The 19,226-nt window shown below is 39.1% G+C and overlaps 1 protein-coding gene and 1 long non-coding RNA gene across 2 annotated transcripts; one reads left to right on the plus strand and one right to left on the minus strand.

Moving 5' to 3' along the window:
* Positions 1-978: 978 nt before the first annotated feature.
* On the minus strand, positions 979-6,583 carry LOC142401818 (uncharacterized). The gene is made up of 3 exons (XR_012773214.1): positions 6,473-6,583; positions 5,224-5,319; positions 979-3,998 (listed from the first exon to the last, which is right to left on the minus strand). It is a non-coding gene; the product is annotated as an uncharacterized LOC142401818 (long non-coding RNA).
* A 1,203-nt stretch (positions 6,584-7,786) lies between these two features.
* On the plus strand, positions 7,787-11,936 carry irf1b (interferon regulatory factor 1b). Its single transcript, XM_075486677.1, has 10 exons — positions 7,787-7,934; positions 8,577-8,669; positions 9,171-9,270; positions 9,376-9,543; positions 9,659-9,699; positions 9,911-10,043; positions 10,208-10,327; positions 10,468-10,496; positions 10,673-10,787; positions 11,141-11,936. Exons 2-10 carry the CDS (start codon positions 8,583-8,585, stop codon positions 11,248-11,250), a joined length of 903 nt encoding a protein of 300 aa, XP_075342792.1. The 5' UTR covers positions 7,787-7,934; positions 8,577-8,582; the 3' UTR covers positions 11,251-11,936.
* Positions 11,937-19,226: the final 7,290 nt, after the last annotated feature.

Here is a 19,226-nt window from a genome sequence, read left to right on the forward strand (position 1 = left end):
ATGGAAAATGGATCATGAGGGAGTATTCAGTTTAGATTTCATCCCGTGCTATAGGAAGACTGCAGACATGAAAGGAGGATGGCACTCTGTCTTTCAGAGCTGCCCTGGTTTCTCATTGGCTAAGCAATGTTTAGCATCAAAGCCTTTTGTTGCCTGATGTCTGCTGTATGTTTCTGCGTGCCCTGCTCCAACGGCAACAGAAAAAAAAACATATTCAAAACTACAGCAAAGACCCACTGAAGCAAACAGTCAGATGAAGATGTTATGTCTTTGGAAGGAATGGCAGATAAGTTAATGCACTAAAAAAACAGAAATACCTGTCACCAATTTCTTGAATCAGCCCACATAATTTAAAGTTGTTTATCACAGCAATAAAGATAAAACACTCCACGAAAAGCATATTACTTCACCTGGTGACCCTCTCTCAGAGGACAAACATTTTTACTGTCCCTTTAATCATTTACCAGATTTTTTTTATTAGAGTGCCAACTTAGAGAGCAAACAGAAGTCTAACTCAAACGCCCAAATGTGATGCTTTCACAGAATCTAATCAGATTCTAAACTAGTGAATGATGCATCCATTCAGTGCGAAATATATGATAACAGCTTTTCAAATTGAAAAGCCTATGAGTCAGCATCCTTGAGTGCAATCTGTATTTTGTTGTGGTGTAGGTCGAGAGAGCAACTCAGTGAGGTTAGGTGACAGGTGAAAGAAGATATCGATTGCAAATCATGAAAGCGGGTAAATAAAAACTCATGAGACATATTTACATATCAGTAAATATTAATCACAGGTTACTTAACTTGTCACAGTATATTTGAAGCACTATGTACCCCCCCCCCCCCACCTCTCCTTGCCTCCCTTCTCCCTCCTCTGTAACTGAACACACAAAGCAACAGTAATGCGGATTAAATAAAACCCAAATCTTTCTCTTGATGTAACAGAACTTTATTAATCGAGAAAAGCAAAAGAATCACCTGAGGCAATAGTGCGTGGCTTTGACTCATCATTAACTATGTATCAATGGATTTATCAGGCAAATTTCAAAGCAAGGTACGTGTCAAAATGAGATTGATAATTTGACATGGCAGACTATTCCAACTAAGAGACAAACAGAAACAATGACAAAACATGCACATCTATCACCTTGAATTGAAAAAAAAAACAGTCTCAAGAGGTGTTTGGTAACCCATGGACCAGAAATTGGAAATTTTACTGGAACCACTGAACCGCAAACACAGTGATAAAAATAACACAATTATGCTCAAATTCAACAACATAAAATCTCTGCTTGCCTTGTGAGGTTGCACTGTAACTGCTTAACTGACTTATGAAGGCTTTGACTTGATCTGGTGTCAGTGAGCTATAAAAGCAGAAGGTCCAGGGGGAGACTGGATGCTCAAGCTGCTTGTCAGATGCCTAAGATGACTGTTTTATCCTTCAGGTTGCTCAGATTCATCGCCACTGCATGCACTGCGTGCAATTAACTTTACAGGGCAACACGTAGTCCATAAACTATGTTACATTTTAAATACATGAATAAGAGTAACACGATTCACATGAATTATGAACTATCACTGTGTAATGAAATACTCCCTGACCGTTTGGGCTCATTTTCCTCTAATGCAGTAATGTCAATGTTAGTTGTGTTGTTTAAAAGACTGTTTTGAGTCACTTGTTAGGGGCTGTAACCACTTTTATAGCAAATATCATGACCCATTTAGATGGCTCTTATGTTAGTAGCTCTAATTCTGTAATAAAGCTGATCTTGATAAGATAAATAATTAGGCCCAAACCAAGAGCCAAAAAGCTATGCGCACTTTAGTGTATTCCAATAATTCACGTGGTTTTCTCTTCTCCCAACAGCTTTTAAACATAGGTGAATTAAAAAGGAAGGTGACTACAGACTCCGGGTCTCTGTGCAGGAAGCTAAACACTCACTGATGCTTTTCTGTTTTTCACTTCCCTGGAAACATGCAGCCACAGGTTGGTTGGGAGGTGGTTAAAGAGGCATGAATAGGCCCTGTAGTTTCACTTTACTCTCAGTAAAGTCAGTTTGTTCTATAGTCACACTGCAAGAAGTCCCACGTGAAAAGTGTTTGGGATTATTTTTCTCTTGCTTTTTTACTGAAAAAGGAAGCAAAGCGAGGCAACACAGCAAAGGAAGAAGGTGAATACTCTAGATGCTGCAGCTACACAGTGAGAGACATTTATTTCCGTGTAAACAGAGGCCTATTCAAATAATGTCGCTCACACACTAACCTAGATAATCTTATGTAAATGGCATCCATACAGGAAACACGAGTGACATTCAACTGGTGTTTTTTCTGATTGGTTGTTTTCCAAATCTCATTGAATGTGGCTTAGTGCCGAAAACAATATATCGATTGTTACAAATTATTTGGGGAAAAACTCCCCTTGGGCCAAATATAGCCAGACTCAGTCTGGTGTTGCTCTTACAGAATTCCCAACAGCTGGAGAAAGCACACAGTGAATGTACAAGCAAGGGATCGCTAAGCAAAAAAGTATGGATCAGTCCAGGGAACCAGAGGACTGACTCTCCCTCAGGTAAATATTGCCTCGTCTGATAAGAGTTTAGTGAACCTCACAACTATGTGCTTCTGACTGGTTTTGAAGTACACCCACATTCTAACGCACATTCCCAGGCCTGAAACATCCCTGGACCGCCCGGGGTCTGATATACTACAGTCCAGAACTTTGTTTTCCTGCCCGGCACAACACCGCTTCGCTTTATGGTACTGTGTCATGCACCAGCGACTAGATGAAAACACTTGCCAAGGTAAATTAAGAAAAAAAAAAAATATTTTTTTTTTAAAAGACACTGTTGCCATTACAAATAATGTTGAAGGGAAAATAAATACTGTTTTCATTACAAATAAAGTGCAAGAAAAAAAAGTGAGTGGCAGATGCAGCTAGTAGACTCAAGACAAGACTATGGGAGGAAGTGAGGAAAAAGAGATGACGGGACGATAAGAAACACTGCACACGTCACAATCGTAACCCTCAAAAACCCAAATCAGAATAAGAAAACTATTACAAATTAACTATAAAAGTTCATGCTATCTATCACATGTATAGAAAGATGCAGCCTTCTTCTTGATAGATAGATAGATAGATAGATAGATAGATAGATAGATAGATAGATAGATAGATAGATAGATAGATAGATAGATAGATAGATAGATAGATAGATAGATAGATAGATAGATAGCACTGTTATATACATACATGTACAGAAGAGACAAAAGTGGAAAACACCAGCACCCGTATAAAGATAATAATAATGATAATAATAACATAATAGTAGTGTACTAGTAATAGTAATGAAAATATTATTAATAATAATAATGATGCTAATAAATTATAATACCTATATAAATGTAAGATTAAAATGATTAAAGTACACCACAGAGATTATTGCACGTTTTTGCACTGTTGGTTAGACAGACTGACTGACTGCCATCCGTCCTACAGTCCCTCTGTCCTTCTGTTACCCCTCCTCACCCCCAGTGAGGAGTTAAACAGTTTGATGGCACAATAGTTGTAGCGGTGTAGTCTGCGGTGTACAGAGTGAAAAGGATGGGGGACAGTACAGTCCCCTGTGGAGCTCCAGTGCTGCTGACCACAGTCTCGGCAGGATTTCCATCATCCTGACGTACTGTGGTCTGTTGGTGAGCAGGCAGGGGTCCACTTGCATTCTGGTCAGTTTTTCCTGGAGTACAGGGGGCTGGATTGTGTTGAAGGCACTCGAAAAGTTCAGGAAGAGAATCCTGACAGTGCCGCTCCCCTGGTACAGATGCGAGTGGGCTCGGTGCAGGAGGTCTTGTAACATAACTCTTCCATGTCTCTTGACATTTCTTTGGAGGTTTTTTTTTTCTTTGTCACCCTCTTAAGTATGACAACAAAACCAGGTGTATGGACAAGTATGTGCAGGCCTCACATGTGGGTTTGTTGGAACCACAGTTACATCCCTTTACTGTAGGGGGAGACAAAGAGATAAAAACTGACAGATTATTGTGATGCTTTAAATGTGTTTTTGTCGAGTTTATTCACACAAAGCACACATCAGAGTCACTTAGCCTGTGAAATTAAGAACATATGGTCACATTTTGCATGTGACTGTGGATGAAATGATCAAACAACCCAGTGTTAATCAGTGGTTGGCCACATTTCCTAATACATGCCTTGCCTCATGCAGATTCACGGTTGATTTCTCTGTTTTGCAGTCAGTGAACTGACAATAAGCCTCAGTACCCTGGGCTCAGACTTCACAAAATTCCACAGATCACCAGCAAAGGCTATTATCAACAGTTCCCCTCACGTGTTCTGAGGTTTCCACATCTGGACAGGACTGAACAGTGCTTTGACAATGACTACGTTTACACGAATGGCAATACTCAGATATTAAACTAACCCGATTAAGACCATACTCTGAAAGACACAGCAAGTCAAAATACCATTTCCTTATTACCTCAACCTGAATACGGTTATAATGGACAAAATAAGTACAAAATGTTTTCATTCAGCAATATTTTCTTTACAGCAAAACCCGATTAACCAAAGTAAAAATCAGAAGAAGATTTATCATTTCAATAGGTTAGCTTTCTAACAAGTATTGTAAGTATGGATGATGTATGTCTGCAAGACCGGCAAGTATTTATTAGATAAGTACAGAAGAAAGGAATCCATGAGCATCAGTACTAACCAGTTTAACCCACCTAAGTGATGCCGTGTCTCCTCAGTTTACATGCATCTGGCTAACCTATGACATCAAACTAACCTATTATCTTTGTCTGTGCAAGATATAATCCATAGATTGTACATGTCTACTTTTTAACAGCGAGCTTCTAATACGTTGAAAGTGCTTACAGGATATATCTTTTAAATAAGGAAATTCACAGATCTTTAAGGAAGTAATTGTAGGAGTGAGTTCCTGAGTATATAGAGCAGATGTTTGTGCAACACACTGGGATAGAAATCAAACAGCACAGCTAAGTCACACCACAGTGGCTAGGGATCACATCATTTTTCTGAAAACACCTTTATCATGTCTTCTTATTGTATTAGTGATTATCAAACTAATGACAGGCTCTGTTGATTATTTCTATGTCCACTTCCATCTGCCACACTCTAAAGTAGACAAAAAATGATGGCCATATAACTCTGTGTATATGCGGTTTTAAAGTTGGCGTACAACTCACCTTTTATTCCTTTACGAGTTTCTCGTGGTTGTCATTCAGCTAGGTGCACAAGGGCGCAGAGATGAATGCTCGTCTGGGAAGTAAGGTGTCGCTCTGCTGGAGGAAAAGCACATTAACCTTAGAAAAACAGCTCAAGACAAGACAGTTAAATGGGCCTCTGAGCCCATTTAGACTGAATGACGTCTGTTTAAACAGGTCAAGCAAATTCTATATACAATATCAGATCAATAAAAAGTCCCCGACATCGACACGTTCCCATAATCATAGCCTGAGCCCTGGGTTACCAGTACCCCGTAAAAAAAAATCAGTTTTTCCTCTCGCATCTTCATGAGGTGTAACTGTGTGGCCTATGCACGAGGGCATGATCTGGTGTCACTGAGCTGTCAAAGCAGATGGCCAAGGGAGGAAGCTCTGGCAGCTTGTCTCATGCCAAAGCCTCAAATTTCAATGTATCATCCTTTCAGGAGGCCTAAATCATCAGATTTACAATGGTTTACAATACTGATCTCAATCAATTTTACCGGTGTTTGCCGATATGGTTGAAATACACCGACAAGCACCAGGGGTTAGATTTATAACAGAAAAAGTGGTGTTCATTTTAATAGGATACCTTTAGTGACCTCTTTGGTGCTATAGTACTTTCTGAGCAAACCGGACGACCCATTTGGATTGGTCATAATAATAATAATAATAAAACCCAACAGGTAAAATAGGATTGCGCGTCTTGCCTAGGCTCCAGTGAATTCCTATAATTCAGGTGATTTTTATACTCTTAACTGCGGAGCTAATAGTGTTGTAGCAAAACTTTTGAAAAAGTTGGACCATCGGGATGAATTTCCCCTTGGAATCCAGATTTCCGACTCCATTAGCGTTATTATTGGGAAACCCCGCTCAAAGAGAGCTTCTGAAAACTCCGCAGGAAAACTCCCTGCCATTCCCTCCCAGAGGCGCGCGCGCACTCGAAACGTGCAGCAGCCGGCTCGTGAGCGGCGCGCACAAGCCACACTGCGCGGGAAGCACCTAACTGTCAGAAGAGGTGATAGACTGCGATAGACTGCAACAAGCAGGCAGCCGTGGGGTTTCCCAAATCGTCTGTGCGCGCTCACACACTGTAACAAAACAAGACCCCTCCAGTCCAGATGTGGCTTTAGTGCAGTGGGGTAAAACAACTACGAGCCAAAATTGAGAGTGAATTATTCCACATCAATCACCCTTGCAGTCTGTAACTTTGCTTTATTTCTTTACATACCACGAGCGCTTGGTGAATCATAATGATAGACGGGCAATAGAAGGCGGTAACGTGCACTCAGTAGCCTGTGTGTGAATTCACGGAGCGGCGGCCGCTTCCGCCTTCCGCACAGCAGCTTCTTGTCTCGCTGTTACGAAAGCCGTAACAGCATGTGACCCTGCGCGCCTCACGTCATGTGTGTCAAGTGCCGCAGCACCACGCTGCCCCTACAGGCGACTTAAATTACTACATCATTTCTTGTAAATGCTTCTCAGACTCACTGCTGTTTATACTAAAGGGCTGGTCCCATGCACGTGTTTATCATGCCAGTGTGTGGGACGACCTTTAGCAATTTGAAACAAAAAGCACGTGCTTGTGCGCGTGTGTGGTGTTTAAAAAAAAAAGTTTATTACAACTCCCACTGACCTATTTCATTATTGTAATTCCAGACGTTTGATGTTACTATTACTTATATAATAAATGTGACACTTCCCCGCATATCATGTGCAATACAGCATATACCAGGCAAATACAAAATCAGCCTTTTTACAGTCTTATTGAGATTTAAGTAAATATCTCTGTCATGTCAATTTTGCAGTATGCAAAACACCTGCAGGTATCTTTTAGTGTTTGCAAAAAGCCTTGCACAGTGAATTACTACATGTAAATGACAGACAAGCCAGGCCATCCATGTTGATGCTTGTGGCTACGTGCAGCAAGCACTTGTAATCAACTCATGTTAACTTCCCTCTTGCTTGCTTCTCAACAGCGTGATTTCTCGGAAACGGCTCCACTGCCGAATGAGAGGCTGAGAAACGCATGCGCAGCCCGCTGTAAAAAATATCAACCCTGCTCTAACTGCACGGCTGTCTGATCCTGTGGCATCCCTTCGATTGGCATTTATTTAATGAGCAGGTTTAATTATCTGCAAACACGAAGTTATAGTGATCTGTCACTTGTGATGCAGGTGACTTTGGTTAAAGGATGTTTGTGTTTCTGATTCAATATTTGATATTTTGCAATTCACAAAGGTTTACATGCTTTTCTGCCTCTTGTCTAAATATGCAGTTCCTTCTTTGAGAAAAACAAAGGCACAAGTGGCATGTATTAACTTACTATAGAAAGATCCTGCAAGGTTGTCATCATTAACGATTATCTTTTGCTGTTTTTTTGAGAAACTGAGTACTACTTGCACGAGGCAAGCCTTACTTCTTTCTTTTTTTTTTTGTTTCTGGTGCTGGAAGTTTTTTTTTTTGTTTTCTTTTTACAGCGTTGAACCCTCCTTTGCCCGGCCGGGGAAAACCCACTGTCTACTATAAATTGAAATCTACTCTGCTGTGTGATATCAGTGTTCAACTGAGCTCAAGAAAGGTTTCCGAAGGATAACCTAAAGACCAAGAGGAGCTGCTCTGGAACAAACTTATACCTGTCGGACTATTCTCGCGCACCTTTTTCTTCTCCGATCGTAGAGAAAACAAAGCCTGTAAGTGACCTGATATGAACTGATCACCTCTACTTTAACGCTTTAAAGGATGTAACACGCTATTCTTTTTATTCTTTTTCTTTTCTTTTTTAGTTTTAAAAAACGCAAATAAATGCACTGAGCCACAACGGTCACTTGCATAGGAAAACGTTTATTTTTTATTTTATTTCTTCCTATCTATGGACAGGAATGAATTCACTTGCGGATTTAGTGGACAGATATTTCAATGTTTAGTATGCTTGCAGACAGCAGCGCAGGGGGTGAACATGTCTCTCCCCGCGCGGAAGTCTGTATAAGTCCTGCTTTATTGAATCAAGACTGTTTTCAATTTGATTTCAGTTTCGCATTATTTTTTATGCATATATTTTTGCAAAATTATCCAAAATTAAAGTTGAAGGTTTATCTGGTCCACTGTAACATTTTAACTGACTGTTGACTCCTACGCGTCGACGCCCCCTTTGCACGGCCAGTGGGTCTCGTTGAACTCCGCCTCACCCTTCTAAAAACAGCCAGTCGGCGGTTGCTATAAAATCATAGCTGAAGCGGATGTGGGGGTTCATTTGCTCTCTCGCTACTTAATACCAAACACAGCATTCCTCATTTATCTAAAGACTTTGCACTTCTTTTCTCTGCATATTTTAGCAAAACATGCCTGTGTCAAGAATGAGGATGAGGCCATGGTTGGAGATGATGATCGAGTCCAACACCATCTCCGGGCTTACTTGGATTGATAAGGTGAGAGTCTTGCATTACATTGAAGCTGTTCAGGAATTATTTACTGTAAATCTGCGGCCAGTACATTTGAGATAGGATTGCACAGCGTGGCGCGCAGGTGTTCTCTGCAAGGCAGCGCTTATCTTTCTTGTTGCTCAGTTGTCCACAAAACATTTTCCTGTTACTCGCGGAAGCATCTTGTTTGGGTTGGGATGGATTGAAGTGTTTTAACGGGAGTAAAGTGATGAAATAGACATTTGGCAACTATTACAGTCCTCCAACTTAAAACGGTTGCTCGTGGGAAAATGACCAAACTAAATACTGTTGCTGTTTTCATACTTCTGTGGCTACTGCAATGTGCTATATATGTAAATAACCTATTTACATGACTTAGTTACATGCAACAGAAAACTTTTGAATGGCAGCTTCCTGCACTATTTGAAAACGTATTATCTCTTATTTGAATGAATCCGTGCACCCAGTCTGATTCTTCTAACTCAACACTTCTTCTGCATTTTCCAGGAGAAGACCATGTTCTCAATTCCCTGGAAGCATGCAGCTCGACATGGCTGGGAGCTGAATAAAGACGCTTGTCTCTTCAAAGAATGGGCCATCCACACAGGTGAGCAAACACGAATAGGCAGTTGTTTGAAAAGAAAAATGTGTCCTCCTTTGGATAATAAAAAAAAACATTATTAAAAACAAAATGTTCCAATCCCTTCTGCAGGAAAATATGTTGAGGGTCAGAATTGTGATCCCAAGACATGGAAAGCCAACTTCCGCTGTGCAATGAACTCACTGGTGGACATCGAGGAGGTGAAACATCGGAGCATCAACAAAGGACACCAAGCCATGCGTGTCTTCAGGATGCTGCCTGCAGCTCCCAAATGTAGAGGTGAGAGAATTGCTGGTTGCTTTAGCTTTACTCACAAAGTCTGCATGATCTACGGTCACACTATTAGAAGTATAACCTGTAAAGTGATCAAAATGTTTTTCTTGCTCTTTCACAGAAAAAAGAAGCAAAGCAAAGGAGATCAAGCAAAGGAAGAAGGTAAATACTGCAGATGTTGTGCTGCGGCTACATGGGGGACACTTATTTTCATGTAGACTGGGGTCCATTCAAATAATGCTGCTCTCACACTGACCGAGATAGTGTTTTATAATTAGTATCCATACAGGAAATATAAGTTACATATAATTGATGTTTTGTTACCGTGAGTTTTCCGATTCTCAATGAATTATGCTCTTATATGTCTCTGCAGAGCACAGTGGTGAAGACAGAGGACGACTCAGACTACAGTGACACTCCGTCTCCCTTGAATGCATCCCTGCCAGAAGACACCTGCTCCACTCAGGAAAACACATTAGACAACAACATAAACATGGACCAGGATGGTAAGCAAAAAAAACAAAACATTTTTTATGAAAACTCTCAAATAAGTAGATTCATATGAAAAGACAAAATTGATTTGCATTGTTGTGATGTCCATTGGAAGAGGTAAAACTGAAATTTTCTGAGCGACAGCTGGATCTAATGCTATTTTTTGCCATCGTTGCAGATTTCCCTTTAGTGGCTCCATCTGAAGTTCCTGATTTGTCTTTGACAGTTGAGATTGGATTGGATACCTTTCCACATGACTTTCCCCACAGATTTGAAGTTTCCCCCGATCACTCCCCTGGTAAGTCTACAGCGTGTATCTCATACTTCCCAGATTAATAAATTAGGATCTGTTTAGATCAAGATTATTCATTCATATCACAGCACCATTGTCACATCCTCTTCTGTTTTCCTCTCCCTTTCTTCATTGGGATCTTCCAGATTATACCTGTCTCCAAGACATTATTGAGGTAAGCATGGCTTTCAGATCCTATTATTACTCGCATGCATATTTCATTGACAGGAATACCCATGTTTGTCTTGCTCTGCCTATTTGGCTTGTAATTAACCTAAAAAACAAAGCTGATTGTGGGCAAATCCTGTTGGGCAAAATATAGCCGTACTTAGTCCGGTGTCATTCTTGCAGATTTGCCAACAACAGGAGAAAGACTCCCAAAGGATGTTCCATGCAGACTACAAGGGAATCCTGAGCAATGATGCATGCACCAGTCCAGGGAGTCAGTGGAGTGAACATTCCTCAGGTAAATATTTCTAGTTTATTAGTCAGACAGATCAGTAAATCCAGCTGCAAAAAAAAACCAGTTCATATTTCAACTATGGCCATCACGCTGTTCCCCCAAATATAACACTTTGTGTTGGTAATTTTTTCCCAACAATTCAAGGGTGAAATCCATCCCTAGATATTTGTTTTCATTCATTTTTAGCAATTGTTCACTAAAAACATATCAATGCCACTCAGTGTGCATAGCAAATATGGTCAGGTTTAGCATGTAGGTGCAGATGAAATGAACATGTAAATAGGGGTTGGTCACATCTCCTAATACATGCCTTTCCTCACCTTGACTCACCTTGGATTTCTCTCTTTATTTTGCAGGAGAGGAACTAGACGACACACCACATTACACAACTTTGGGAACAGACTTCACACCCTCCACAGATGAAATCTGGAATAACCTTTTTCAGATGTCCCCCCTGCATCTCTGAAGATCATCAGGATTGGACAGGACAGTGCTTTGACACTTTGAACTTTTAAGGGCTCTTCCTGTCCTCTTTGTCCTCCACACACAACACCCCCACCCCCCTGGGACCAAACCTCAGCTACCCCCTGGTGTCCACACATTAAGCTAAGCCACCGCCCACTCCCTGTTTGTTGATAGCAGTTCGGAGAGCTGTGTTCATCTCTCACCCGATCCTGTGAAGTTTTGAAGTGCACTGCTGCTGTGTTAAAGGAACATAGATGCTGTTCATTGTTTTTGTTTTTGGCTGGTTCAAAGCATATTTGGTGTTCATGTTCATAATAAGTTGTTATGGTGTAGAATCTATTGAGCTTGGGAAGGGCATTACATCCACAACCTTTCTTAATTCGGAGGTATACCTACCTTAATTCCATATAGGCCAGCACTCACTGCTCTTAGCAATTTGCGGGTAGTTATTGTACAGTGTCAAATAATTTTCACTCTCATTTTTTCTTCCGTTATAACTACAAGTGAACTTCAGTTAAAGGGGAAAAATACATTCTTACATACCAACTCTCCTAAGAAACCTATCAACTTTTGGTGAGATCACCTCTTAATTGTATTTTTTGATATAATTGTAAGAGGTTTCTGTATATAGTTGTGCTTGTTTGTTTGTGTTTTTTACTAAATAAAGAAAAAAACGTTGAATGAAAATCTTTTAATGAATACTGACTCTTTATTTATAACACAGGTGAGAAAATACAGGTATGAAATTGATGATTTCAAGCGGATGTTTACAAAGGACAGCTCCTGCTAATGTGTCCTCAAGCAAGGCACCGGGCCTACAGTAGCTGCAGCAGCAGCTGTCTTGAAATCTATAGATATATATCTAGCTCCAAATCAAAAACCTCTAAAATAGATAATTTGTTAACTGTTATTAAATCCTTGAACACAATTTTAACCTATTTTCAATCATTTATTTGTAACAATACAGCAGGCTAAATTGGATACACACTTGTCCATGTGACCAACACATGCTTGTCACTGACTAACTTGTGGTATATTGTTTATCAGAGAGATACGGCATGAATAGTTGCACCATGCATTTTTTTCTTCCTCATCTGAGGTTCACCAATAATCCCCAACAAATATGAGGACGTACAGTGTCATTTCATATCATACTGACATGCATAGTGACTTGAATAAAAAACAAATGACATTAAGAAAGGCTAGGGGTGTGACAAATGAAGCCACGGTGGATTAATCAGATAAATATGCAAAACTGTTGAACCTTTGCTGTGACAGGGATGACACTTTTTTTCCATCCATCTGAAGTTCCTTTCATGATTTGGGCAGGTGTTTATTAAGGACAGTCATTTGCATTCAGAGGAGGATTGATCTGCTTTAAAGATATTAGTGTGGACTCTCAGTTATCCAGGTTATGATAAGTGCTTAAATAGAAGTGAACTAGTTTCTTCGTTCAGTACCCCGAGAAAATAATCCCTACATTTTTAGGATTACTTAATAGATGAAAACACAGGAGAGGCATACTATCCAAGCAAATAAATAATCTCAGAGCTTGATTGAAGGCTAGACACACTTTACAGCTTGTCATGTGACTTTGTAGAAGCCTTCTTCCAAGCCTACTGAGGTTTCAATACATTTCCTGTAAAGCTGTCAGTTTAGAAAGAAAAAGCCATAGCTGCAGTTTTTGTTTTGTTTTTGGATTAAAAATGACTTCAAAACTTGAATGTCTCAACTACTTACTAATGTAGCCAGTCACTAAACACAATGTACATGAGAATATCTATTGCTAACTTAAAACCTGAATTCTTCTTATTACTTAAAAAATATTGCAACTCTGAACATTCAGCATCAATATTTGTTTAAATAAATGTTTCAAAACAGCATAGCGACACGGGGACATTTTTCTCTCTTAATCACAGGTTACTTTGAGGACTTTGATCTTTAATCAAAGGTAAACTCCATGTCTAAAGGTCCATCCTCCACTTTTAATGTAGATAGGTGAAAAGGACTAAAAACTCTGTTATCCATACATGATCACTAAACAAAAACATAGTCACCAGTGGCAACCTCATTACCTGAGATATCCATTAGAACATATTTGGTATTTAAATCTAATAAAATCAAATCATCTGCAGGTGGACCATATTTCAAAGATGTTTCACAGTCTGGCTATGATCTGATGATCTGTGCATTTTCTCATCTGGAAACTGGGTAGATTACATATTTAATGTAGTTTGGTTATTTGATATATATGTTGCACAATCCTATTCACATATATGTATTTCACTCTACTGGACCTTTACAGAGACAACTGTGGAAAAGACACCACTGATAAACTGTGAGTCAGATTTAGTTATTTCTTGAAAAGTATACATTTCCCTCCCCAAAATGCTTTTAAACAACATTCAGAAACGAATCAAGCTATGGAGTAGCGTGGCCCTTCAAAAAACTTTATGACTCCAGTATACTTTATCAGTGAAGCAGCTTGGGAACATCCCAGAACAACTGCACCTGCAGGGATTTGTTTGATACATAAAACGCTGTTTTGTACCTGCATTGTTTTCTGCTTGTATGATGTTACTTACTACTGATGGTGAAATAAATGCCTCAAAAGCAAATCGTTTCTTTTAACAGCTGAATACTGAATGGTATTATGGTATAAATTAAGTTTTACAAAAAGGGACCTTACTTTCAATAAAGGTGGACTTAAACGGTGAATGATGAAGATTACTAATAGTAGATCTGCGATAGGATGGTCTGACAAGTCATGGCGAATTCATAGACATATGTAGGCAGCCATCACTTTTGTTTTTAGGCACTTGCGTTACGTCCTAATCTTGTGGTGACTATGGATCAATAAGAAAAGTGAACCCCCTCAACACACAAATCACAAGCAACCAGATTTTGATTTTTAAAATCTTTATTTATTTTTTCACACATGAGACACTTTGACTTCTGTTCATGAACAACAAGTATAAATAAAAATACGATAAATATATTATAAATAATATAAATATATAAGCCCCATTTTCACTCACCAAAAATAAATACTCCTTTGTTTTTTTTTTAAATGAAATAATTACGTAAAACCATAACAACACAATTTCAGGATTGGCGGTTAAGACGAGAGCCTGCTGGAGCAGGAAAAAACAGGAAATACAAACCAGTGATCGGAGGCTACACGCCAGAAGCCTCTTTTGTCATCCGCAAACCTGTCAAGAGAGCTCACCTGCAGCCCAATTTGTATATGTAAAAAACAAATAACCAAAGGGCTTTAGGGTCATAATATTATTTCACGCTCTACTGCATTCGACAGCATCTGTATAGTTCCAAATTGAATTCACCTGAAAAAAACACTAATAGAATGTACGTCACATCTCAGAGCTTAAATAACAGGTTAAAGAATGATTAAATGATCTGTTTTCAGATGTTTTAAATATGAAAACACATTACAACTACTAATAATAATAATTGTAATTGTCAGATTTTTGTTTGTAGTATAAAATCTGACAAATATGTTTAGCCAATATTTAAAAAAATTTTTATGCAGAACTAAGAAATTATGAGTATAATTTAGCATAGATGAGCAACTTTTGACCTTTTCTCCAATGTAAACAGCATAATGTTGTACATTGCTCTAGACTAAATTGAGGTGAATTTAAATGTAATAATATCTTTACTATGAGCACTAAAATGCTATTGTAGATTTATAAATGTAGATTTATAAAGTGGATGTTGTTTGTTGAGGAAGGACTCAGGCATGCTTTGCAGTGCAGCTGAAAAGTCTGTCCTCAGTCCTATGCGCTTAAATGCCAATGCAAATAGCTTGACGCTACTGCTGCCATTAGTGACGCAGATGACCTTCTGATCAAGCATACAGCTTTATTTTTGAATTAACTAGTGATAGTAAAACATCTTTATGGTAGCAGATTATGACACGCTTTGTGAATGACGAGGACTAAAGGGCCGTGTATACTCTAGGGCGGTTTATGGTCGGAAACCAGTTCGTCTGCGTGTGTCGCAGTTAACGCAGACATGCCCCCCCCCCTTACGCAGACACTCTGGTGCGCCTCCCCAAAATTGTAACTCACCGCCACCCACCAAACCCACAATCCTAGCTTGTTCGTGATTGTCCCTCTTGCGTTGTGGCGTGGAATTAACATAGCGCAGACCGCGCTTCAAAATTGGGCATAAATCAAAAATAACTGCGTCATGTCTGCGACAAGCTCACTGCGACACACTGCTGCGAGAAGGGCCGTGTATACTCTCGCAGCAGTGTGTCGCAGTGAGCTTGCGTTGTGGCGTGGAATTAAGGGCCGTGTATACTATAGCAGCAGTGTGTCGCAGTGAGCTTGTCGCAGACATGACACAGTTATTTTTGATTTATGCCCAATTTTGAACCCCGGTCTGCGCAATGGGTGTGGTGGGTGGCGTGTTTCTCTTCCGGTTACGGAGGTCATATAACAACAATGGCGACTGGACGAATGCGCACTTTGATTGAGATGCAGCTGATCGATCTAGAAATAGAAGAAATATTGCTACTACTGGAGTTGACAGAGAGGCGAAAGAATCGTCACGGTTAGCGTCACCATTAGCCGGTTAGCAAACCGGAAATACGCATATGTAGAGCGGATGTAGAGTTGACCAATCAGAGGCCTCCTTTCTCTCCTCCCTGCGGCGATGTCTGCGGCACTGTCTGCGGTGAGTTACAATTTTGGGGAGGTGCACCAGAGTGTCTGCGTAAGGGGGGGGGGGGGGGGGGGGGGGGGGGGGGGGGGCATGTCTGCGTTAACTGCGACACACACGCAGACGACCTGGTTTCCGACCCGCCCTTTAACATAGCGCAGACCGCGCTTCAAAATTGGGCAAATCAAAAATAACTGCGTCATGTAAAGGGCGGTTTATGGTCGGATACCAGGTAAGATGATGATGATGATGATGATGATAAACTCTTAGGATTATATTACAGTCTAATAAAAAAGGCGCTACGTGACAGAACTTATGCATTGAAGTACTTGCATGAACACAATATAAATGTCGAAATCTGTCTGTTAAGTAACAAAGAAATTATTAATCAATACATTATCCATTAACTAATAAAGTCGCGTTATGCCACACTATTGTAAATGTAATATGTCATAAGATATGCCAAGTAGGATTTTTTACAATGGGATGAAGTCATATAATAAAAGCAGCTGGACAACAGTGGTTAGATTAGATACCTTTTTATGGAGAAATGCTGCACATAATAATAATAAAAAAGTCTTTACTGGACAACAAGAACAAACAACAGATGTGAAACAGTCTTCTAACATTCTAACATTCGAGACTTCAGTTTTCTGTATTGCTGTATGTGGATTATAGCTTTCAGTGTTGCCATCTCAGGCATAGTTCCTCTAAACCTCCTTTGCTGCCACTGTACAGGTGAAGAGTTGACTCCATGTTGACTCCACACCGATCAGTATCTAAAAGAGAACACAAAAAAGTCTTGTGTGAATACAATTTTGCTTTATCGTTGAGCAAAGATACTCACACTCGAAGCCATGTGAATTTGTCTGTAACACTTGTTTAAAGCTTGAATATACTTACAAACAAACAAAAGATATCAACAAAAAAAAAGCATCACTATTTTTTTCAGATATCTCACAAGTGGACAATTTGTGAATCGGATGAGAGAGAAGTTTGGGAAATATTGCAAAGAGAATAAAAAGGTTTAAAGAAAAACAACAACATCTGGGTTATCTTGAAAATTGGCTTTGAGAAATGGAATTTGAGAGCATTTTTTGTAACTGTTGTAGTCAGTATTTGAAGCGGTGGCAACCACAAAAAGAAAATAATGGCACCCACTCTATGCCAACACAAACTTCTCTGTCTCAAAACAAGCAGAGGTCACACGCGAAGTGATGGCACTACAATGGAATGAAGAAGGGCACTTACAATATTTCAAGTAAATGTAGTAAACTGTATGCACGACAACACTGATATAACTATCTCTGTATTTTCTATGGATACCTCGTTTTCTGTGACATTCTCATATAATATGTTATAGGGCAATATCATCTATTGTACATTGTAGTCAGTCCAAAGGGCAAGAGCTGGCAGACTAAATCCCTTTTGTGGAAGGCTAACATTTAACCTAAAAGTCACGTGGACAAGCCCTCTAATATTTCAAGACTTCAACTTGTTTGACTCAATTATATTATATTATATAATATATAAATATTGCAATTCAACTGTTGCTTTCTTGTTATCTTAACAAATAATTAAAAGAACTGTTACCATGAACTGTAAAATTGAAACTTTAATGATTAAATGAAAAATTATTTGAATGAATAGAGTTGATGCGCCCTTTGCTTTTCATCCAGGTGCACTTGACTACGTTAAAAGTCAAATAAAAGAAAAAAAGTTAAACGAATCAAATTATTTTCTATGTTTTAGCTGCATATATTTCTGCTTTTTAAAAACAGGCTGGTGAGAGTTCACGAGATATCATTTATAAATAAGGCATTCATTAAGTCATTTAAAAAAACAAAAAGTAAATTTCTTGTGAAAATTAGACACGTTGAATTGTTGTTACACAAAAACAAGCTTTGTTATCTCAGGATGATAAAATAATTAACTCTTGATCTCGAGATAATAACATCAAAATAAGACATAACAAAATTGATTACTTATTGAGATGAGAGCCACTGACACTGGTGCAGAAATTTTGTTGAATTCTTGTACAATGACCATTAAAGGAATCTTTAAGTTTGAAATGTATTTATATAGCACATTTACAACAACCAAAGTTGCCCAAAGAACTGTACAGTCTAAAAACAAATAACATCTAATACGAAAATGAGGAAGAAGTTTAATTAAATGTCAACCTCAACTGTGTTTATATGAAGTAGGGACTTAAACCTGACAGGGTCAGCGCAACTTTGATATGAAGAGCTCCATAATAAAGGAGCAGCCACTGAAAAGGCTCATAAAATATGCCGAGTATGATCCCTGGTTTGGAGCCTGGAAAATGGGCCGTTTAGGAGGAGCCAGGTTGATGATCTCAGTGCTCTAACTGGAGCATGTTGGTGCAGCAGTTCAGACATGTAAGACGGAGCCATACCATAATTGCATATAAACAACTTTTACTAATAAAGAAAAAACTAAATAAATGAATTAAGATTTTCTCACATAACAAATATGTATTGTTGTACATTTGATGTTTTATACTCCATAGTTTATACAGATGTAGGTTATTATTCAATTTTTTTGTATTGTCAAATGATAGAAAAATGGAAATGTATTATCATTATCTGTAACAATGATGATGGCATTTCTCAAAATTTAATGGATTTTTACAATCCAAACTAAATCAATCAAGAGGAAAATGATCCTCAGACTGGAGTCCAATTTCATGTGTCTCTCACAAACACACACATAAAAAAACCCAACACCAAGTGATGTCACGCAGTGCAGACACGGTGGAACCACAGTCAGCAGATAAGACCACATACAGACACACAGACACGCATGTCCACTCAAACTTGTTTTTATATCTTTAAGGTGATTCACCATTTGTATGTACCAATGTATTCCCTAACACCTTACTCTAACTTGTACCCAAACCATAACCCAATTCTAATAGTAAACCTAAAACCAACTTTTTAATCCTCAAAGGTCTTTTTAAACATGTGGAGCACACCATTTGGCAACCACATAACACACAGACAGATACCGATCAGATATAAAACCAGACAGACCAGACAGCTAAAGTGAATAACACTGCTCATTATGTTACAACTCAGTGTTCTGATGGAACAACCGGAATCCTCACATTAACATGGATGTTAGTTGAGCACTTGCTACCTACCAAAACATTTTTGCAAGCAAGTCACAACTGCAGTCTGCCCCACAAAAAGCACGCTCAATCCACACAGACCCAACCCGACAACCCAACGGGCCCAAAAGATCAATTCCTGACATCCCACTACCCTT

This window comes from Odontesthes bonariensis, chromosome 16 (genome assembly GCF_027942865.1).
Source record: "Odontesthes bonariensis isolate fOdoBon6 chromosome 16, fOdoBon6.hap1, whole genome shotgun sequence".
Classification (NCBI taxonomy): domain Eukaryota; kingdom Metazoa; phylum Chordata; class Actinopteri; order Atheriniformes; family Atherinopsidae; genus Odontesthes; species Odontesthes bonariensis.

Bases quoted from the DNA above. Each gene is read 5' to 3' on its own strand.
- irf1b (XM_075486677.1), top strand. From the start codon at position 8,583: ATGCCTGTGTCAAGAATGAGGATGAGGCCATGGTTGGAGATGATGATC. The intron at 9,544-9,658 runs GTGAGAGAATTG...GCTCTTTCACAG, and splicing joins TGCAGCTCCCAAATGTAGAG to AAAAAAGAAGCAAAGCAAAG. The intron at 10,497-10,672 runs GTAAGCATGGCT...TCATTCTTGCAG, and splicing joins GTCTCCAAGACATTATTGAG to ATTTGCCAACAACAGGAGAA.